Source organism: Trichogramma pretiosum, unplaced genomic scaffold (assembly GCF_000599845.2).
Source record: "Trichogramma pretiosum strain Unisexual culture from Peru unplaced genomic scaffold, Tpre_2.0 scaffold3, whole genome shotgun sequence".
Lineage (NCBI taxonomy): Eukaryota > Metazoa > Arthropoda > Insecta > Hymenoptera > Trichogrammatidae > Trichogramma > Trichogramma pretiosum.
The window spans coordinates 2,196,644-2,221,364 of NW_019641698.1; the positions used below are offsets into that span (position 1 = coordinate 2,196,644).

At 41.5% G+C, this 24,721-nt stretch overlaps 1 protein-coding gene across 1 annotated transcript in view; it reads left to right on the plus strand.

Moving 5' to 3' along the window:
* Positions 1-3,968: 3,968 nt before the first annotated feature.
* Positions 3,969-24,721, plus strand: part of LOC111694376 — a 36,564-nt gene continuing 15,811 nt past the window's right edge. Inside the window, exon 1 of the mRNA XM_023462321.1 lies at positions 3,969-4,244. Coding sequence (XP_023318089.1) covers positions 3,970-4,244 — 275 coding nt within the window. The 5' untranslated portion in view covers position 3,969. The remainder of the gene's footprint in view (positions 4,245-24,721) is intronic.

A 24,721-nucleotide genomic window follows, 5' to 3' on the forward strand; every position in this document is an offset into this window, starting at 1 on the left:
ATAGATCTATAATACTTGGAGAAGTAAAGAGAACAGCCAAGAGGTACAAAATAGATGCTTGATATGAGTACCTCGGGTACGCGGGGCACACGACTTTGCTCTGCACGCCGTATGTTATATAGCTCGTCGTGCGCCTGCACAGACCGGAAGTCTTGATTCCGCGTATCCTGAACAGCGCCTGGGAGGGGACGGTTTATATATATACCATAAGCCATCTTAACAAGCGCACCGCTGCCGCAGTTGCCGCTGCCTCGTGTGCCCCGATAACTGGGCGAGTTTATCCTTTGGCAAATATGAGGTAGGATATACATAGGCGTGTGTTGTGTGTATATATATTCACGTAACCGCTACGAAACAGCTCGAGCGGGCACACATCGCGCTATACGAGCGAGGATACTTATTATGTATATGTGAACGAAATATTCCTCTCTTCTTTTTTTCTTTTTTTTTCATCCACACGGTTCGCCACTCAAAGTTCGTACGATACGAACCAGGAAAGAAAGCAGACTCAAAGGAGATAAGGAGATATCTTACCTTGTCTTGCCTTATTATATGGATGATACATTTCATTAGAGGAAAATAGCACGCGGCCGGCCCATTGTGAAAAAATATTCAAAGGCTTTGGTCGCTGTTAATCATTGTTATTCGTGTAAACACGTTGTAATTTTAAATGCATTTCTTTCATTCGAGATCGTTGGCCGGCAATCGGCCTAACTGATAACTCGACTCGCTACGTTACAATACGGTACTTTTGTGTTTTTCAATGAAAATTAGTTTTGTTCGAAAACCGGACTGAAGCGCAGTTGAATGATAATCTCGCGCAGGATTACAAGTTGTATTCTTTTATGCATAAGCGCGGTTTCCTACATAAGCTTTTGGCTAATAAGGAGCTTATTTGAAAACTTTATATCATTTTTCCGACGAACATTATACGTATGTGTGCATTATACAAACGGTGCAGATATACCGATGCTGTTTAGGTAAACGATAAACTACAAAATGAACCGCGAAGTAGAAGGCATTTCAACGTTTCATTTCAATGAAAACAATTTTTCTCGACATTCGCGGAAATAAGTTTGGCAATGTTTAAAAATAATCATTTCATTAATATTTCAAAAAAGACGAGAGAAATTTCAAGTGCATTTTCGAGCAAATCCGAGTAATCTGCTCAGCTGCGAGTCGAGTGCGCCGAAAATAGCGCCGAGGGAGTATAGCACAACATGAAAACCAATGTCTAGAGGAATTGCTGCAGAGACGCACGAGTCGTTGAAAAGTCTTGCCGAGCACTTTGCCTTGACAACTTTTTAAACGACCAAATTACGATATGTATGCGTGTATGCTGTGTATATCTATACAGCACAACATCGCCTGCTACGGCATGGGATCGCTGCTCCGGCTCATATATATTATATACATAAGCGCGACGCGTGAAAGACATGTGTTCTCGCTCGCGCTGCCGTTTCCTTACGGCCCGCGCGTACAGAGAGTCGTATAACCCATCGGTTCAGTAGTCGCTCTCGAACTCGCGTGCGTGTAAGATTATATTATAACGCCGTACGCATGTAGATGTATCGAAAAAAAAGTCGGAGTGCTACAGTGCTGTGTTGTCAGTGAAATTTGGCGGTGTCTGCTCCAAAAGTGAGTTTGTGCATAAACAAAAAGAGATGCGTCGATTTTGTTCGCAAAGCCAAACCGATCTGCGTGACCGCGAGCTCTCGTCGCATTCTTTTTTTGCATTTACGGGGGTTAATAATGCCATTGTCGAGGCTCATTGTACGTGTGCGTGCAAATACTCGTATGGTCAGGCAAATGCTAAAGTCAAATTGCTCAATAGCCATCTGTTTTTCATGAATTTTTTCAAGTAAACGTGCCGTGAAATCGAAATTTATCCGTCAATGATTCATACGTATACACAACAAAATGTGTGATTGAATAGTATAAGTCGGTCAAATGTTTTCGAGATGGGAGGTCTGTGTGTGTGTGACAGTAAAAGTAAAAATTTTTTTCAACTCACCCATTAGACAGTCTCTGAAACGCGAGATGCTGCGCTTTTCACATCGGCCTGTACACGAGGCACGCGATTTTCTACTCTTTATTTCTCGGCGAACGAGCCGCAAAGTTCAGGAAAAATATCGAATCGCATATAGTCTCGCGCTCCTGCCATCGCCGGCGTAAAATAAATAAATTTTGCGCGGCACTAAAATTGACTGCGCTGCACTCGCGCGGAATAACAGAAGGCGAGTCGCGCGGCGCGGAGCGATACTTTTATGACTCTGCCATTCAAATGGAGTCACGCGTGACGAGACAGAGAGAGAGAGAGAGAGAGAGAGAGAGAGAGAGAGAGAGAGAGAGAGGCGAGGAGGCCGAAAGAGGAAACGGAGTTAACTTTTTGTAGCATTGGTAAATTCGTCGGAAGATCAATTCAACGGAAACAAGCACATGTATACAGAGAGCGAAGGAGCCAAAGGGTGACGAGAGGCGTTGCTTATACTGGCGGCACACACACGCACACGTATATATACGGAGACCCGCACATACGCACAAAACGTGTAACACGCAAAGATAGGCGGATCTGTCCGTGCCTGCATATGAGAGATTTTTCAAGGCCATGTGTGTGGCACGTATACTCGGATACATATATATTTATAAATTGCACTCGGCAGAGAGCTCCACGCAGTAATAGCAGCATCCCGCACGCGACGCGTCGCGACAATAATGCAGCATATACGCACAGTGGATGCTTGCGGCCGCAGGCGCAGGGCATTTAAATCTTTTTGTCGACTACGACGACGAGGAGCGCGCGCCTCTCGATAATCATTTCCAGAGCCACCGTGCTCGTTTTAATATAAATAGAAAAGCCGTCTTAGTCGACGAGAGTTCGCGGCGTCATTACTTTTGGCTTTGTGAATATAATTTTGTGGTAAAAGAGTGTCGACGGAGCTTCAACGAGTTATTACCATTGTGTGAAAAAATATTGCGACGCGCCGTAGCCAGGCAGCAACGCCCGAGCGCTGAGTGATCGAAATTCTCCGACGATGATGACGACGACGACGACTAAGACGTCGAAGACGGCAATAATAACGACGAGTTAAAAGTTACCAGCTCGCGACCATTTCGAATCCGACTTAATTTTCCCATAAGAAGAGCGCTTCAAAGAGATCCAAGTCGCGTTTAACGGCAAAAGTAAATTGTGCAACGCGCTGCTGCTGACTATTGGCGTACACAGCTTAGTACAGCATCGACGAGACAATTGGTATTAGCCGCGCGCTCGAAACGTACAATTTCAATATCCACCTTTGTGTACGAGCTAACGATCATCTTCGTGCGCGACTAATGACCGCGTGTACATACGTACAACACATTGTCATCCAGCGCGCGCGTTCTGTACGACAATATTGTTGCAAGTATGTCAGCGTCGTTTTCTCAAAATGCTGACATTATATTTACGTATTGAATAACTATGGCTAGTTACTTTTTAACGGGTCAAGTTCATTTTTCTTCTCATCACGCGTAATTGTGCGCAAAATATTTAGCCCTATTAATGCGCCTTCAGACGTTGAGAGAATAATATTCACATGTGTTTTGCGGGCCCACGACGGATACAACGAGTACTTTTTATTTTCGAGAAAGCAAATGTACTTCCGCTTTGAGTTAAGTGAATAATAAAACGCCAAGAAATTTTGCATTGGATTAATATTATGAGATCCAGTTGACGCGTAGGCGGGAAGGTACTTGGAGCATAACGGGATACTGATCATCGTTATTAACTGCGTCGCCGCCGTCTTCGTCGTCTTCGTCGTAATCGACTGCATCTGCGATTCATTTGTCTCAACTAATCACCACATGTGTCACAACAGAGAGCTGCAGTGGCGCGATGGAGTCAAGTGCATAGCTGCCCCGAGTGAAAAAAAAAGATCCAATAATAATAAACAGACAGTGCGCGCGTGAGAATAATAGCGAGCACGAGATATGGCCAAGTGCTGCGGCGTCGGGGCTGCCTTTCGCGAAGCGATAAGGGGCAACGACGCCAATAATGCCCAGCAGCGCTCGCATCAGCGTGAGAAATCCTATCGGCCGCTGCAGTACCAGCAGCAGCTGCAGGAGCAGCCCTACTACGAGCCGGCGAGCTTTTACAGTCCGGGTGGAACTCGGATTCTTAAATGGCCCACGACGCCTCGCGATCAGAGACGCAAGCTCAGCCTGCGATACGACGCCGTGAGACCGGTTAGATTTTGCGACCATAGGTATGATACGCCTAATTGCTAATAATTATGAGGAAAAGAGAGAGAGAGAGAGAGAGAGAGAGAGAGAGAGAGAGAGAGAGAGAGAGATTAATGGACCACTTGACCGGTGATCGTGTTGTCACGTGCGCGCGCGCACACCCATATATACACCTTTTTTCCCCGATGAGACTTAAATCCTTGCGTAAATGCTTTTTATCGCTCAAAGTTTATTATACATGTAAGGGAACCGGGCCTTGTTTGCCTTATGAGTAATGCGACGTGCGACACGCCGTCCGCTAATGGATTTTGTTTTCATTTCTAGAGGTAATATACACGTATAAGTATATACATATTTTTATCTCTCGAGCTCGTGTAGTGAGTTTCTCTATGAACTTTTAAGTTAAATAAAAAGTGATGAATAGCTTGTACGAGCAAATATTTTTCAGCCAGTGGGTGAGCATGCGTTGAAAGTTTGTGAATTGCGTGGTTAAGGAAACGTGTTTCGGTCTCATTTTGGGTTAGATAAGATAAACGGTCTTTTAACTTTGAACAGGTCAGAAACTAATTTATAAAATAGATGTTTGATTAACCATGAGCTAATTTTACTCTCACCCTTTCGCGTAAGTACTTGAGAATGAAAGTCTCAAGTACAGTATCTATAATAGTTTAAAATCTTTAATAGATATTTTCTTTCAAAATATTTTAACATTTTTATACATGAAATTTCGATTAAGAATCTTTGTAAATTCTTTGTTGCAGGTAAGAAAACTATTTCAAGTCTAAATTATCATTCCAAGAGGATATCGCGGAAATGACTGGTTTTTTTTGCGTAAGTGTGAAATTTAGAAATTTCAACCTCTCTACATTTGCAAAATACCGACAATCTAAGGCTACAAGTTATAAACAGAGCTCGAAAGTAAACAATGCCAGAGATCGAGTGTGCGAGTAATTTCCACACTTCGAGATTGTAAACGTGCGCGAGGAAGTTTACGACAGATTTCAGCGATGCTGCGCTGCGTGCAATATCATATCATCGCGTGAGTTAGTGGAATGCTTCAACGAAAATTAATTAAGCTTCTGCAGATTAAACTGTATGCGTATACAGCGAGGATGGCCAATCTCTCAATTTATCTCGGTATCATCGCACGTGCATAATACACAGCTAGATACCCGCAATCGAAAAAAAAAAAAAATACTTCGTTATCCACCCGTTTTTTTTTTAACTTCCTATAGCCGCATAACTTGGCAGCTCGTTCTTACAATATCGAGAACTGGAACTCGTGTAAATGACTTGGAAACAAAACTTACGCGCGCAACTTTATTCCGCGCATCGAATCGTTTGGATGTTAATTAAGGAATCTGTCTCATAATTAACAAGCTTTCTCGGAAATGATTTTGAGATGATCGAAAGCTTCGCGGGATCGCTCGAGCTTGTAATATATTAATGCAAAAATAAACACGCTGCTTTATCGATCCTCGGGCCGAGTACGGCGTGCTATGTTTGCATAAAGTTGAAAATTGCAAATTATTTCATCCGATTTATTACTTGGTTTTTTTTCTTCTTCTTTCGCTTGGCCGCACAGTTTATCGGATAATTATTTTACACGAGGTGTATATTACCAGGCCAGCACGAGTGCGCGGGGACTATCGATATATACTGTAAAAATCCAATTAAATTTATAACGTAGCCTGTGCGCGCACTTTACGGAATTCGAGGCTATTCGTACAATAATTCTCAAAATCTCGCGCTCGCACGTTCGTTCTCTACATTTACCTTTGCACTATCGTATAGTTTCCGACTTTCGCGTGCGCCCGGGTGTGTTTATGTACGGCTGTACTCTTGGAGTGTCCGGTCTGTTAGTTCAACTCGTAGTCTGAAAATCTTGTAAAATCGGAAATCGATTCGGCTTAATACCCTTAAAAGCTAGGCTACCAAAGTTCGCAATAATAGTCCGATTTTTCCGAGTTAAATTGAGACTACTCGACCCTTTACGTTTGATTTTTTTTTGCTTCTTCGGCGTGTAGACCGTGTCGCCCGGAGATATTATTACTCGCTGAGCGTACACCGCATTAGAGTAAGAATGTAAAAAAGAAGAAACTACAAAACCATGAGCGCGTGTATACGGCAGTAGCTCGTTGACTAACGCCATCCAGTAGACGAGAGTCGATTTTCTTGCTCGAGCACCTCTACTGTCTTTATCGTATGAGAATGTGTACGCGAGACCAATGATGTAAAAAAGGTCCCGAGCTGTTTTGCACGATTATACCTTATACCTGCCTATGCCCTCGTATGTGTGTCTGCATGTATTACAGGGTATATATGCATACATATGCACGCCTTTGGAGCGTCACACAGCTTCGTGTACACTCTGACGAGTTGCAGCGCGCATAATGCAAAGTCAGCGTAGGTGGCGGTGAAGCGTTACCTATAGACTCAGTGTGTCGCGCGCGTCTCTCTCTCTCTCTCTACCTTTGTATGCATAAAACCTACATACGTATACGTACAGCACGAGTTTGCTATTTACTTGCGCGACGTTTTTTTTTACCTCTTTTTTCTTTGTCAGACTATGCGAGCTTCTTTTTGCGCGCGTCTTGTGTGTGGACCGCCTAAGAGGTCATATTATTTATATACGTGGTTTTGCGTCTTTGCTGTTTATCTTTTGCTGCGCACATTTTATACGAGCTATGATGGATCTTTCCGTATAATAATTGAAGAAGTGTACGGAGCCGTATCGTTAAACGTGAAATCAGATAATGAAAGCAGTTGATTGCCAGACGGAATTTCGAAACTTAGCGAAAGAGAAATAGAGAGACTCTTACTCAATCGAGTGCAGAATTGCAGTTGTATTATCTCGGCGTGACTACTCAGTTGTTATAAAGTGTTACGACTGGTAATTTTTCCGGGATGTCGTCTACTTTTTGCACCTTTTCAAGAAAGAATTTCAGCGGCTCAATGACAGAGTGCAGAAAATAAAAGACTCTGATACCATTCAATTATTCAAAATCGTGTTTATATGCAACGACACAATTGACGCAATATTTTGCCCCTCTCTCTCTCTCTCTACTCGGAACGAGCGTTCACCTTTCGCACGGTTATACTCATTTTTCGAATTCAGCCGCATCAAAGGCCCCGGAAAATGTTGGCTTTTAAAGATGCATTCGCTCGACGCGGTGCCAGGTATATAATACATGGCAAACTAACACGAGTGAGCTAGAGAGAGTTTTAAACGTGCTCTCGGGGTGCTGAAGACGACGACGACGACGACGACGATGCACATGCGCGCATCGCAAAGAAGAAATTTAGTGCCGTGCGCGCGATGCAGTAGCACACAGCATACGGTGCTGCACCGGAGACGAAGAGTTACCGGCGTCAGTTGCGGTAAGGCTGTCGCTCGGCAAATTTCATTGATTATTCTCACGCGCGCGTGCTGGTCTTTTGGCACCATTCGATAGCTATCGGCCCCGATAAGTTTACTCTCTTTCGTTCTTTCTGCTTCTTCTTCTTCTTTTTCTTTCTGGTTCGAGTTGCGAAGTAAAATTGAATTTTGAGTGCTACGAAGTTGCGAACGCACGACGACTTTTAAATTACTTGAATTTCCAGTTTATTGCCGCCTTTGAACATACGTGTGTGCGGGCGTGAGTTCATTTGAATATTATGAAGAGCAAACGATACCACGATGTTTTGCAGTGTTTTATGAAATTTGTTGAAAGTGTAACGGGAAAGATTGCCTAAATACAGCTGCTATACGTGGCCACGGATCGATTTGTGCGGCAGCATCATTACGCATGAGAAATCGATTGTTAATTTTTTGGCCAATTAACAGTTGCGTTATGAAAATCATTAATGAATAATGACTGCCGAACATTGCTACCGAGATGAAAGTTCACAAAATAAATCAACTATTGCTAGGAGGCCCGCGTAACCACGAGTTTTTCTCCTGCAATTACCTCCAGGTAAACACTAATGAGTAAGATAGAGTAGTCTTCGTGTACGATGCAAAAACATTGTTGCTAGCCTCCGACATTGGCGAACTTTTTGATCAATTTCTCAGCTCGTTTGCCCCGACCGAGAAATAATGAAGAATCGCTCTAGATGATACCTTATTAAAAATAAAGATCCTTGCGCTCGCTTTAATGTAGGGCAGGAGAAAATAGCTGAACTTAGCCGCCACTGCTTCTGCTGTAGCCGCTGCTACTTCTTCGCGAAGTATAAAAAACTTTTTCCTCTGCCTCTGGCGGGGAAAGTGAAAAAGTAATAATTGTTATCGACATTTGCCATTATAATAAGTGATCCATTGTGGCATGTACGATGTTTTCTCATAAACAAAAGTAATCGAAAAAATATCTTCAACTACGGCCCACGTAATGCATGCTATGCAAACATTACCATTTTTACCGATTCTTTTTTCTTCGCAAATTCGTCGTTGGTAAACTTTATTCGATTCTCGTATTTCTGCATAAACGACAAATGTGCGTTCGCTATTACTAATTCTTCGCAGCAGTTTTGTCGGCGAACGCGCGCACGCGCGTCACTACAAAAACTCCAACAAGCAGTATATTTTCTCTGAATTACTCGCCAGCAAAAAAGGATTTATCAGTTGGTCATATAATATATCCGAGCTCTACCATTCATTATTATGCGTTAAGATTCGTCATCGAGTAATGATGTGCTTTCAATTGAAGTTAATATAACTGCCGCTATTTAAGAGTTAGGCAGAGTTGTGTCCCGCGGGAGTGTTGATACATTTCTTTTATACGCATCTCATATGTATTTTTCATTTGTGCTCATTATTATACTCTCTGACAGCTTATCGGGTTTCTTCCTGCTTGGTTAGGGCTCGGATGTATTTGTAAAATTTATAAATTGTAATTAGTCAAGGATTAGCAATGATTGTTACGCCACAACAAGAAAAAAGTTGGTAAGAAATCAGAAATTCCTTCGGCAGTGATTTCTACTCGCTAAATTCCATCATTTTCCATCCAACTTCGTTTTAACTGGTTTAAATAAGGCACACAGAGAACATATACTTTACGGCATTATACGGAAACGAAGATGTAAAAGCCGAATTACATTTTATGCGGGCATCAAACGCGAGACTCGAATCGCGTAACACAATGATAAAATTCACTCGAATGCACGTATAGCATTGCGCTGGTTAATTTGCGCGAGAAAATCTAGCAAAAGCCGTACACGCTCGAGCGCTTAATTGAAAAGTAATGAGAGAATCGGGAAAGGGCCGTTACCAAGTCCATATACTTCAAAACGGCCAATGAGTACTCGGCCGAGCTTATTTCGTAACTTAATAGTCTGCTTCCGATATAAATAAACGACGCGCGCGCGTATCTAACGAAGCCGGGAGCTGCGCGAAAGGATATTAACGCTTGGGCATGCGCGTGCATAGGCGCTATATAAATAGCGACTGTGCAATTTCGCGGGGCAGGATGCGAGGCGTATAATTCGGGAACCGGCCTTTACTCGTACACACACATAGATACAAGCATTGAGGGGCCGTGTCGTCTCAAAAGTACCAGGTTCAAGGTCTCTGCATGTTATTTTCGGATGATAGGTTAATCTAGAGACTGATCTTGTCTTGTTTACGCTGATTTCTCTGTTTCTCTTGACAAAGTCCGTTTAACTTACATTTAATATTCACGCAAACAAAGTAGTATGTTATTTACGATATCGCTATAAATTCGAATAAATGTGGCTTAATGTTTCGTCGCACAAAAACCGCAGCTCAAAAGCAACGCCAAACGAAGGAAGTTTCGATATCGCTGGGTAATAACATTCTTTGTGCTCTCACCTAAGACCCGAAAGCAAATATTAATACGAGTCTCGAATGAGGCACGTTGGAGAAGAGAAGAAAAAAAGGGAAAAATAAAGCGAGCCGCACCGTGCACAATTCTCGAAGGGACCCGGAGAAATAAAGAGCGCAGAAGCGGCCGTGAGTCGCTTGCAAAATTTGCTCGGCGTGTGGCGTGGGTGCACTTCAATGCAACGACTGTTCCGCGTAAAATTCTGCGAGGTCCGAAAAAAGAAAGAAGGAGAATCTCTGGCTGCAAGCTTATACAGGCTTGAATATTAGACGGTCTCTCAATTTCCGAAATGGTGGAATAATTTTTTTTTAATTTGAAATAATTAATTAATTTTTTTAAATTTGAATAATCTTTGTAAAAAATTCGTTTTTTAAATAGCGGTATTATATTCGATCGATCTAGATTAAAGACAATATTTTTGTACACTTTTTTACAATTCAGTTGAAGTCGAGGTTTCTTCTTTTTACATAGATTAGTTTGCCAAGTAATAATTTTTCCGAATGCAGAAATGATTTATATCATCCTCTTTTAAAAGAAGTTAACTCATTTTGGGGAGGTTGCTATCATTGGATGTTGATGTAAGTTCTGAAGTTAATTGTCAAGGAAGAGAACATTTTTTTAAATTGTTCATTTTGAACTCATATTTGCTTCAAAATCATACTTACTTGCACTTTCTTATTTTTTATCGAAGTTTGTGCACCAATACATTATACAAGAATTTAGTTTAAAAATCACTCTTAATACTAAAATTGTACTTTTCTTGATTTGGTTTCCGAGAATTTGACCCTGCGCTATCTAGAGACAACTTCTTAACTACTGCCTAGTATGTAATTTGAAATAATTCACTCTTGACTGTAAAATTGAATAATATGAATTTCCCATTAAACCATTCATTGCTGCAACATTTTTAACAATGTATCCAATCATTTGTCTGGACAAACAAAGAGAAAGGCAAAAAAATAGAATTATTAATAATAATAAAATTAAAGGTATAAAAACAAACATTTATACCAAACTTCAATTTTGCGCGATAAATTTATATTTTTCTTTAACGATATAAATATTATCAAAGAGTATATAATAAATTCTTCAACTTTCTTTCATTGAAAATTTTATAATTGAAATAGTAGCAAAATTATAGTAGTTCAAAGATTTCGGTGTGAAAAAGTTTAAAAAGACATCAGAATGGAAGTAATCACTGCAATGTTATCACGGCATTCTCTACGATATCTTACCGATTCACGCGTTTCACCAAGATATGTTTTTATTCAAAGCGTCCGTTCCGATGAGATATTTTTTTCACAAGCACTGCTGATATTCTAGATATGCTTCTTTTTATAACTGAATGCTAGAATTTTATCGTTGAAAAATGTCTTGGTCACTTTTCACAATTTTTTCAAAATTAACACATGCTCCACATTATTTTGACACGCAAAATTAGCCACGTACGGCATATTTTCGTTCGACATGCTAACCTTGTACTCGTAGGTCAGCCCCTAACTCGATCCATTCAAGTAAGTGGGCTGCCGCACATACTCAAGGGACGCTTACAAGGCTTTTATCCGATACAAGCTCGCAGCCGAAGCGAGAGTCGAGTGCTTAAACGGTGGAGTTTTTAGTAAAACGAACTGGTTAAACGCTCGCGCTACTGCCCTTTTTTGCACACAAAGTGCGGAGAGTTCAGGTCGGTCATGTAGCTGCTCTGCCGCTGCTGCTGCTGCAGCGTCCGACCTTCTTCCGCATGCAGCGAACTCTTCAATTGGCGCGCGGACATAGGCGAAAATCCCTCGGGATACGTCAAAACGAACGAAATCGGGTGCGCGAGAGCACGAGTCGAAAACAGAGGCGAACCACTCCGTCCCCGGCTATCTCGGTCATCTTTCCAGTTTTGTGTTTGACTAGCTCTGCATAGAGCAATTTAATATTAATGACAGCTTGAACTTCGGCGTATTCCTGCGTTCCCCTTTTTCTTCGCTTTTTTGTCCTCACTCTCTGCGCCTCGTTCAGTTCTCGCCCGCACATGCACGAGCCGGAGATAGAGATAGAAAAATTTGTTTTTCAAGCTCGCCAAGGCGGGGGGGAGCAAAAGTGTCATACGGCGCAAGGCGATTGTAAATTATTTATGGCAGGGGAGTTTCCTGAAACGCTCACGAGTTCTCTCGAGGGATACTCGAGGAGTAAACGAAGCCGCGCGATGTATAGCTGCAGTTATTCGACGTTCTAAGGAAATTCACTCTCCGTTGCTGTACGCGGCTCTAAGGTTTCGTCAAATCGATGTGTGTACAGCTTTTACAAGAGCCGAGATAGAGAGAAAGAGAGAGGTAGAGGTAGAGAGAGCGAAGTGAAATGGATGAATCGACTGGTGCAATTTGGGTTGATGGGATCTTGCTGAATGATGCAACATATACACACTGCAGTTTTTCACGTACACGTGCGTTCGCGCAAGAGCTGGAATATTGCGAAATAAAACATTCATCTCTTCGAATATTTTTGAATTTTTTTTATTTATATTTTTTATTATCCGAGTTTGAGCTTACATACAACCCTTAGAATTCCAATTCATATTGCATTATGCCTAGTTCGAGATTCCCATTCATAGTTCAAATAGGTTTTCTCGAGTACCTTTTAAAAACCGTTTAAATCATTATTCGCATGTTCAATTTTGTGTACGCTAATAACGTCTATGTACAACTTAGCTATAAATTTCCTAGCTACCTGCATATCTGGTACTGAAGCAGAGGAGCATTTAATCCCTTAAGACCTTTGGGAGACTCCGCGCCTGGAAGCGGGTACAGATAATTATTATAGAAACGTCGCGAGTATGAGCAACAGCAGCGAATTGACGGCCTCTTGGGTAACCTTAGCAATGTTGGGCATAAAGGCATCGGTATCTGCATGGCGCTGATTATCAGGCAAAAAGTCATCCTTGCCGTAATGCTATTAGTTCATCCGAATTATCTTGCACTAAAGCATATAAATTTTACGATAATAAGGAGACTCAGTCGTGAGCGAAAGTCATTCAGTATTGAACGAATTGTGCTTCATCAGAATAAATCATGTCTTATTGAGTTTCAATAATTATAACATTACGTTATGCACTCAATTGGTTCTATTTCGGATCAAAATTGTACGAGGCACTGTCCTTTTTTTTGTATAAGTGAATGAAAACGTCAGTCGCGTTATGAAACATGGACTTTTTTTCGCCTTTTTGTGACCTGCCGTTTCAATGCAATTGTCAGCGAGCGCGACAAAAGCAATTGGATTATCACAACTGAATGATTTCACGCCTTCGCGTTTTGTGCTATGGATCTCTGCTCCAAATACTGTGTCACAACGGCCAGGATCTTTAACACGCGACGCGTGCTTGTTCACGCACCAATGCACATTTGACCAAGACGAAGCCCGCAATGTCTATATATATATACGTACACTAGATGGGTTAGGCCTGGTGTACGTGAACTAATCGTTGCCTCTATGTATGTATGCAAACAAGTCGAAATCCTATACCGTATACCTATAGAGATCGGTCGCTACGTGTTGTGTGCCATCGACTAGAAGCCACGCATATGCGAAAAGGCGCCTACAGAGACTAAGACTGCGGTCGTTATAACGGCCCTTATATTAGGAATTTTCGTAGCTGCGTAAAAAATTATGCAAGTTCGATGCTGTGTTATTTACGACCTCGTGCTGGCTTTTCAGATAAAAAATTACTTGACTTTTTTTGCTTTATCAGAGATGAATTTTCGACATCAAACGTTATATCTCAAGTCTGAGCGAACACCGATATAAATGTACGTCTCGCGAATGCGCGTTTTCCGTAATCATTTCTCTTCATTTTTCAACGGCAATATACTTTAGACTCAGTGTGCTCGAATTGCCGAAGCGCATTAAAGTTTTCCATAGAAAATGACAAGCAAAAGTAACTTCATTTCTATACTTCATAGAGCAATTAGAATGATTGTCAATCAAAAAAAAAATCTCTGCTAATGAATTAGAAAATGTACATGTCAAATTCTTACATGTTAACAGTTTACACAACCTCATTCACGGTCGTTGCGTTAGTTGCATAAAATTACCACATACACCGAGAAGTGTAAAATGCAATTGTTTTTACCATAAAATACCAGCAATCTTCTTTTATGCAGCCATTAAATTCATCTTTTTCATTCAAAATGAGATAAAAAATTTGAACAAAATTCATTTCCGGTCAATCTGCACAACGGGGTATTTGCCGTGGCAGCTTTCCGAGCGAATCGGTTGATAGCACATGAAAATGACAGAGGAAAGTCGGGGCATAATAAAAGATGAAAAAATTATTGATACGTTATTGGGTCATTGGTTTGCAAGCTCTTGTCGAGTTTACATCGACTCTCAACAGATGTGATGAGTGAAAACAAAATTATTTGTGTACTTGAAAAAATTTCTGATTTTTTCATTACATTAATTTCAATCGTTTACTAAAAAAAGAAAGAGTAATAAGTATAATAAAGCTCCAATAACAACCAACTCGCGTAAATACTTGAGATTGAACATGGCACTGATTTGCAGTGAAAACCTTAAGAGCTTCTTGATAGCAAAGATTTAAGAGTGAGAAAAGGGTAAGAAAAGAGACTGCGTTCAATGGGGAAAAGTTCATAGCAACGATAAATTTCGCAGGAAGCTCTGGTCCTGATGTTACCAAGGAGAGAAAGGCACATCGCGCTGTAACGCTTTACTTGAAAAGCCCACTTTTTCCTTTCGTTTCGACCGTACTACCTCTCGGGCAAAGATATGTATATAGATACCAGCTGCGGGGATGCAAATTGTTGAACTGTGAAAAAAAGCGAGAGGAAGATACTCGCGCTTCTGCTGCTGCTAGGGATGGTAACAAATGGAATGGCACTCACGTCTCGTTGCCTATATGTATAAGATGGCTTTAAAGTCCCTCGAGCTTGGGAAACCCAATTTCGCGACTACACGATGTATACACGCAAAGTCAATGGCGAGCCGCGCACACGTAATCAAGGGGTATTTCAGTTTCGTGGGTTTTGTCAACGTATTCGACTTTTGTCTTCTGATTCAATGAACTAGTAAACCTCGTCATACCAACATGATTTTTTTCGTCTAGTAGGTGCGAACATTTTATCGTGGATATAACTTTAGATTAAGAAAACTATTTTTTTAAATTGTACAGTCTAAACATTTCCTGTTTGATAGTTTATCTACAAACTTTAGTATGTGGATATTTACTTTGAAAGAACTGTTTGAGTCAGCAAAGAATAAATGTTACTCTTTGAGGTAAAACGATATTTTCATAAAAAAGTAGAAATATTACTTTTTATTCAATTTTTAAACTGTTTCTTGCTTATTTCCTTTCATTTCCAACAGTAAATTCTTCAAAAAATCGTTGAGACATAATTGTCCACAGCCTTGCAAGACTTTTTGATTTTGTGCCGAAAAATAACAATAATGGCTTTCAATTTAAATGCATGCAATAATTGCAAAGTCACCTTGTTGAAAGACAATGATTCAATAGTTCTCAATAAAAAAGTCCTTAATCGGTCCAAAATATCACTCCAGTTAAAACATAAAACTCTTCCGAGGTCCGAAATTTTTTCTTCGACTAAAAAGATACAGTCAGTGCACGAATTGGGCTAAAAGTATAACGATTATCTGCATACCTACGATTCTTTCACATGCAATGTTGACAACTGTGGTCTTATATTCGCGTGTTTTCTCACGCGACTTAAGATTTTGTCGCTCGCTAAATGTGTGAATTTTTTCCTCCTCTCTCCTTCTCCCTTTCTCGAAAGTTTCGATCTACCTTTTTGTTGAAATAAAATAATTTGCCTGCAGTTGCGCGCGTGTTGTACAAAAAAAAGTTAGCGGATTCTTTTTTAATAATCTGAAAGTTCACGTCTGTGGAGTACAGAACTGCAAAATATTAAAAAATAATCATAAAAGTCATACAATTATGCGAAACAACAGCCTCGTTAATGCGCTGATGTATTTACGGAACAACAAGCTTAAGACTTCTTAATTAAATTACGGTATAATTATTCTTGCTCGGTTTTTTTTTGAAAAAGTAAATGAAATTGCACAACAACTGTAGCAATTGCAGAAAAAACTTGCAACTTACATCGTTGATACATACTTCACGCAGCATTGCCTACAGTGGTTTCCGTGCATATTCGTATACTCGGAGCGTCATTTCTTCTCCTGTGCTTCATTCGAGTCTAATCGCTTCCTGAAAACGGAGGCTTCGCATGCGAGCATATCATTAAAATTCAAAATGCAAACTGTTTCTCTCTTTTCTTAGCGCCAAAAGAAAACCAAAACGACCGCACGTATTGGAGCTATGTATGCTCGTGCGCATACAGCATATATACAGTCTCGTGGATAAATGGAAACAGACAAAGCTCCGCGCCAAGTTCAAAGCTTCGCCTGGCTTTTGTGCACCGGGGGCTTCTTCTCTCTTATAAATGTATACGGTATACGTGTATTGCTCGTGCTAAGAATTCTCACATATATACAGTATACACACGTATCGCGTGTACACTTGTGCCCCGCGATGAGTGTCTGCGATATCTTTCATACACACATATGTGAGGATCTGCGCTCCGAACCGCGTTGTAATATCTCGTCATTGAGAAAACGAAAAACTTTTCTCAGACTCGAACGCGCGCACGAGCGAGCGTCTGTTTATTCCGAGAAAATTTCATTGAGTAGCTCTCGCGGAGGCTCCTTTTTATTCTTTTCCTCGTGAAATATACCCTACACACGTCTATAGACACGAATACCTGCATGTATTGAGGTTTGTTTGTGTGTGGGTGGATACGATCGGCAGTTACCGTTGGTACTGTAAAAACTAAAAACACGAGGCTTTTTACGTGGAGAATCGATTTAATAATTTACGTATAATGAGGTTTTTGAAGACTATACATCTGTCAAAATAGATGCGCCTTTCCGCACTATTCATTTCGTAAATAAACAGGTGATTTGACCTTTTAATTAATTCTACAGAATCGGTCTTTCTACTGTTAATTATCGAAAGAGTATTTTTTCAGCTTCATGATACGCCAATTGATTTTTATTTACAAAATGGAGGTACTCTCTCATGTATCAGTCAGTAGGTGTAACTAGACACGATGACACGTCCGAAAAAAAGTCTCGTTGTTGAGAAAAGATCCTTTCCATTTACAGACGAGGCTGTTTAATTCTTTTCAAACACTCTGGTATGAGTCAGACTCTGAAAATAAATTTCGTTCCTTTGTTACTACCATTTTCATAAATTCATGCAAACGACGTTTTTTAGTCCTAATTTTATTTTTTCGATTTTTTACATCGATTGTTTCGAAATGGTACGAAGCAACAAAATAGCGCGAAATACTAATCAAAAAGATTGCAACACAATATCTTTATAAAATTTTGGAACTCGATTGAACTTCTGAGGATATACGATACTGATATAACGGATCAATTTCACGCAGTTTCACTCCTGGTCGCTTTGATCTATAGTAGACGGTACAATCTGTGCGCCCAGAGAAAAGCAATAATTCAACTATAAAGTTAAAAAATGGCTTGTTTTTAAAGCATCTCTCTCACTCGACGAACTAATAATTATATAGGCACATTCAGCGTTTTGCTCTCAAGGTTCTTCTCTCTCTCTTGAGAGAAGTTTCAAATTTATATGTTTCGTAGTATATAGGCGGCTATATAAGCCTGTTGCACTTGCCAGGCTCTGCTTTGCCTTTGTTTTTACTTTCCTGCGATTCAGAGCGCCGACGCCGCCGCCACCACCACCGCCGCTGTGTAACGTGTATCCCGACGCCTCGAGCTTCTTCGGAACAACATAAAGATTCGAAGCCTCTCTTTCTCTCTCACGGGACGAACGTTTTTCTGTGCTCGTTCGTGTATATATACGCTTGTATTGCTGTTCGTCTGCTCTGCGTCTATGTATGTGTGTGGGTATAGGTAAAATATACCTGCATGCGTGCGCAGAGGCGGTACACAAGATATTCCGGGAGCACACGCGCTTATATATCGTGTACAAGCAAGAGAGAGAACGAAAGAGAGAGCCAAGCGGAGATGAGCTTGAACGCTGCACGTATTGTCGGTCAATTTTCTTCCGAGCAAAAGAGTTGGAGCGCGCGCAGAAAATAGGAAAGAAAAACCCAAACGAGAAAAGATTCGCTCCCCCGACTCTGCTTATAATATAAATTGGTTTTTCTGACAAATATACCTTCCGCACTGCGGCTTCGACGAGGGATACATCTTGCCTGTCTCGAGCTCGAGAGTAGTACGCCCTTTTCCGTTTTGACTTGTGCCTTTTTTTATTGTGCGTGTCAGATCGAATCGCTCTCTATATAGGTATACGATCGAATCTCGTGTGTTTCATCATTGTACGTTTTCGCGTATGGTCGCGTCAATGACATAATCATTGTGATTCAAATGGCAAGAGATCTCCGGGGACATGGACGATTCCCAGCACGTATTGTGCGCGCTTGCTACTATACGAGATTTCGTGAGTCCGAAGAACAAGGCGCGCAGTACGTCGAACTTGAGCATATTTAAGCATGCTCCCGATGACCCTGGATGCGCGTGTGGATCGCTCAACTTTCGGAAGATTATAAACACAGCCTATTATTGCACACGCGGCGGCGTGCGCGGCTTATAACGTCGAGCGAGGAATGCGCAAAAAGCTAAGCAGCACTTATTCACCTGTTAAGCGAAATTTAGAGTGCGCGAAAGGAGCTCGAGCTGCAGCTTTTCCTTTCTTTAACGGCGCGCGCGAGCGAGGCTTTTGAAGCGCTCGTTTATTCAAATGTAATTTTACTTACGCGCTGGCTGGGAAGATGAAATGGCACGCTTGGTTATACGAGCGAGCGCGAGTGCATATAATACAGTATATCTATATGTATTGTATGCGCCGCACACGAGCCACTGCGCTTCTGAATTTTCGTTATATACGGCCTCTGTACATATTACTGCGCCGAGCAACTTTTAGGGAAGATTCGCTTTTGAGAGAGAAAGACTATCCTTTGAAAAGGAGGGAAAGAAAATTATTATAGCTCTCGCGAGTTTTAAGTGACCATTATTACATTTGACCGACTCGTAAAATGCTCGGTAAATATTACGCGACGTTGCATTCGAGCTTTTTTAGTAATTACTGGTTTTGGGCTTGAAAAAAGACGACTAGATGCGATAAATTTCGATTGTATTTATAAAGACGAATGTTTTTTTAAACAAAGAAAAAAAAAGTGAAATTACAAGTCTTCGGCGAGTGCTATTTAAAAATGTGAACTCATGCATCAAGATCATAATCGGCGATTTTTCGTGCTCATAAAAAACTCATCGCGCGCACCACATTTGGTCCGCTAATCATCGTCCGAGTCGCGTCATCGATCGACTCACGACGGAGCGGCGCTGCTCAGCTGCTCCTACGTGAAAAATATGAGAGGAAAAAAAAGGAGCCCTGAGAGCTGATACGTTCGGCTCACGCGAAACACATCGAATATCTTGCATAACTTTTCAGAGCCATAACATTTCCATAAATCGCGTGCGCTTGCGATGTTAATCTTGCATCGATCCTCGCGCCAGTGTAGTACCGGGGCTAGGCTGCACGTTGCTGCTGCACTATACGCGATGAAAAATTTACGCCTCGGCGCAAAAAGACTCGTTGCGCGCGTGCACCTATTTACGTGTAATGCACGCTGAAAATGTTCCAGAACGTAAGATTTCGTTTTTACACGGTGCGGTGCAGTATATGTTTGCATGTGGTATATGCGGTTTATAAAGACGAAGGCAAAGATGATGGGTGCAAGAGAGCGCGGAGGTACATAAAAAAAAAGAGGGAAGATTTTTCAATACTGCAAATTCCGATAGGGACTGATCGTTCGTGGTACTCGATGCAATTTGCGCGCTCGAGACAAAAGTCTGTGTATAGTGGCAAGCGTACCTACACACGTATACATAAAAATACACATATAGATGTGCGTGTATACACACACACATAAGAGAGAAAGTATAGAGGGGAGCATAGGTATGTACGTGTATATAGTGGCGTTTCAACGAGGGATACATACACTCACATTATGAGAGTATGCGTGTGTCCCTGCGTTGGCGCTGGCGGCGCGCGCGTATATAGGAGCCGGTTTAAAGCCGGAGAGCGCCGCAAGGCAGTCGCTGCGGAAACTCGAGTCTAGCCGGACAGACACCGTTGCTCCGTATATATGCAGTGTACTCGCAGACTCGGCCTTTTGTTCTTACATGTTATACCAAAGAAAAAACGGTAATAAGGTTTCCGGTGATTCTTTATACATATATTTTAAACATTGTGCGTGTGTTTTTCTCTGTCAAAGGGCCGAAGAATGCACGCGGTGCAGTGCATAATACATGGTGTGTGTGCGTGTGTGCAGTTTGTGTTTTTTAACGTGTGATGACACGTTACAACGAGCAACCATCATTTTGAAATGGTGCGCATCAGTAAGCTGTGAATTGGTTGTACTCGTGAATTGGTGAATTCGTTAAAAAAAGTTTAGTGAATTGTGCCAATATGTGAAAAATCAGTGCACAATTATATAGTGACTTGTGAGATCTGATTAATAGCCATGGTCAGTTTCAAAACGAACAATACCGCTAGGTAAATGCTTTTTGCTCTTCTTTTTCAAACCGTTTCAATAAAGGGATTTGTTCAGGAGCAATAAACTGTAGCTGCCGTAATGAGCAGCTTATGCATTAATATTTGCTGAATAGATCTCGAGTGTGCTTTAACAATCCGAATCTCTGTGCTCGCCGACGTTAAACCTCTCAAAACTTTTTTTCTCCCCATTTTCTCCGTATGCACATACATTTTTTGAACTTGCAAAAAAATAAAAAATAATAATGTACTCGAACTGCATGGAAGCATATTTTTTGCAGCATTATACAAACTGCCGAGAGAAACACCCAAGCGTCGAGTGAAAAAAAACACAGCATCATCTCAAATAATCCCTTATAGATGTGTATACCACGTATACGCGTACTTACACACTATGCAAATATTTCTGTACGCGCTCGCATATAGTCATACAACAAGTAAGGTCTACAGCGTAGCATACGCGCGCAAAACTATTACAAAGCTCTGTAGCTACGAAGAGGCTGGCGAATCTGCATCCATATACGATATATAAGACGAGCTATATAAGCCCTCTCTCTCTCTCTCTCTCTCTCTCTTTGTAGCGCATTTGCTATAGGTATAGGTGCATAGGTAAAGAGCTTGAAGTCGCAAAATAACTGCAAAAAACGACGCAAATTCCGTCTCGTTCTCGCAAATGCACATAGCTTCATTTTCTTCGTGCTCTCTTTCCTTTCTCTCCTTTCTCTCTCTCTCCTTCTTTCTCCTTCTGTACTTGGGAGGCTCGAGCTATTTTGCGCTCCCGGGATAGCCAGAGAGGAAACACGGAGTGGCGAACACGTGCACACAGTCACACACACACGGTGTCCGATGTTGGGACGAGAGCGAATGACAATGGACAACGTCGTGTTCTTTCTCTCTCGCACTTACTCTTTAGCTGTAGTTCGCTTATACGCTTGACACCGGGCTAAACTAATTCTGCCTTTTGTACTCGTGGGGCTCACACGTGCATTTTCCTTTAAAACAAAATATTATGACCATCACTGAACGATAAATTTAATGAGCTATTTAAATTTAACAACAATTTCTCGGGCGCGAGCATCCATTATGTGCATAGTAGTAGCATGATGCAGCACACCTGCGAGCTACCGGAGAGCGAAAGACAGCATGAGAGAGATAGCGAGAGAGAGAGAGAGCTGAAGCGCTGAAACAATGAATATCCGTTGTTACTTTTCGGCCAGTGGACGTACGCGGCGTGCATAGGGTGGCTTGCGGTACAATTAATTTAAAGTGCCAGCGGCCACCTATGCGTGATCGTAACAGCACATACCGAGCTCCAGCTTCATATGCAGCAACAACTTTGTCAAGCTTAACTCTCTCGAAAACATTGCGTACATATTATATATAGTACTGAGATAGAAAAGCACGTCACAGGCATCGGTCCCAAACACGCGATATTTTTCACTCGTGCATATAATCGTCGCATAAAATAACATTATGTACTATCTGCGTTAATTTTAATGTAACAGCGCTTTAAATAGTCAGCGGGTCAAGAGACTTCCTCAAACAATAATGGCTTACATGCGCATCAGATCGTTTATGAGAAAGAGAGAAAATTACGGTTGTGTGTTTTATATGCCTATGCGTGTACACATATCCAATACGTCACACTACAGCTATTTTTTCCCCTCTTCAACTTTTAAGGATGTACGCGTATAATGTACAACACATGCGGAACATCCATTTGTTTTGTCTCTCTGTCTCTCGTTCTCTTCCTTAACGCCCGCGAACTGCTCCCTTTTATTTTTATTCTACTCTTACTCTTGTTTTTTTTTTTAATGCCGCACGCAACGTGTGTACCTGTTTCTCATTTAGCCGAGCGTTCTCAGTTCCTACATTACACCATACACGCTGTACACGTATATTGGAGCTTCTTCTTTCTAGCGCGCGACTATATACCCGCTTTCCGGGACTCTGCTATTACGGTATTGGAATTTTTACCGAGTGAAAGTGTGAAATACATTACGACGAGGAAGTTGCCACTCCTGCGCGTCTAATGTGCGATGAACATCGGTGCCTTCGTGCTCGTGCAACTAACAGAAAAAAAGAGTATAAAAATAATTGTAATCGATTGATGCACAGTTTCTCGAGTTACTTTGGAGCTTGAAAAATTTTATTAATAATCTAGATCACTAACCAATTCAGAGATAACGCCGATGAAATGACTTTTAGCTCGGTGCAAAGAAAAAAATACCGCTAGACCGCGATTTCTAAAATGGTTTTTTTTGACACATCTTATTACTGTCCAAATAGCTTCAAAATAAACAAACGTGCAGCTCAAATTTATTGTCACAGTTACATCAGAGCGTACGTGAACCTCTAAGTTATATACCCATATGCCTTCGTAAGAACCTTATATGTATACCAAACCAACACAATGATCTCTTGTGGTCTGAAAGTCGCTCTCAATAGTTCGTGCCTTTTATCGGCTTGGCTCTTTCTTTTCTTTCCCTCTTGTCTCTTGTCGGCAGCCCCGCGGCCACACATACGCCGAATTTTATACGAGACATCTTGAGTCCCCATTGTGTACAGTTCCCTTCACGCCTCCTCGTGATTGTTTTACGTTGGTAATGTATTTTTGGACTCGGATTGCCTTACACTCGGAAGTCTAAAGTATTAGATTCTTTCTTTCCTGACAAAATGACACTGCACGCGGTAATCATTATTTTTTATAATAACAGAACGCGAATGCAGAGCGAGCGTATGTTCAAGGTCAGGTTCTACCATGTGTGAGGCATCATTTCCCTTTTGTGTGCATGTTTTTCTCGTCGCCGTTGACGCCACTGCTCGTCATATTTAGCTTTTCCGAGGCCATTGTTAATGCGATCGTAACCGTGACCGATAGCGACTGTTGTTAGTTTTTTTTCTCGTTTATCACGCAGAAAATTAGAGGGCCGCCGTCACGACTGTCACCTTGGAAAATTATAACGACCGCAAGTGTGGAAAGAATCGTGAGACTGAAGCAAGAGGCTCCTTTCTGACGCATCTCTCGTTATTATACGATTATAAATGGACTTGTTCATCGAAACAAGTCAATAATTTTCGATTTGAATGAAGCTGTATTTCGCAGTTGGTTAATCGTTACAAATATACGCGCCGAAATTTCGTGTACATTTTGCGATTAGCTTACGACCATTAATTTCCACGAGGTACGAGACAGTTCAACGTTAAATTATGCGTGGCACGCTTCTGCGAGTTTTTTTCTCTCGCGCGCCACCAACCAGCGCGATATTTCCATTAGTGCACAGGTACACACTGACATTACCTCCGCGATCATTATGGTAATAATATTCACCGGTTGGTTTGCGTACAGTGCGTTTGTGCGCTTTAAGCGCAGTTCTCGCACTGAATAGATACTATATACCTTTTTTTCTCGCTCTCGCAGATTACTCGATGCGTGCAAAGTAGAAAATTATTCTAATTTACAATGGCTATACGTATGATTTAAAAATACCAATTAAGGTTGTTCTTTCGTCGCTATCGCGCGTGCATTCACGCAGAGAAAAATGCGGGAGCACTAGTTGTAGCGCGCGAGCGCGTTCAAGCGATAAACTGACCCTTCCTCTCGAATAAAGCGCGATATATGGACCACGAACTCGTTAGATTTCGCGCGCACAGTTCATATTTTCCAATTCAGAAATACGTGCCGCATAATTAATCGGACATTCCGCGCGCGCACGCATCTATTCTATTTATACGCGCGAAAACTGAATCACATTCGTTCAACTCGTTCATTCACTTCTGCTTTATGCTATGCGGCGCGTTTGGGCCATCCTTCACAGCGACACGCACGACGTTGCGCAGCCATTATGTACCCATTGTATATATATATAGGTACGCAGCATACGTATACCTATATGCTGGGTACGTATAGGCACTCGCGCAGCGGCGCCACGAAACCCCGCGAGTGTATATTTATACTCACCTGTTCACGTCGAGCGCGCGAAGAAGTGAAATTTATGGGAATTTATAAAAGCTGAGCTGCTGCTGCTGCTGCGAGAGAGAAACGTCGTCGTCATCACCCTGT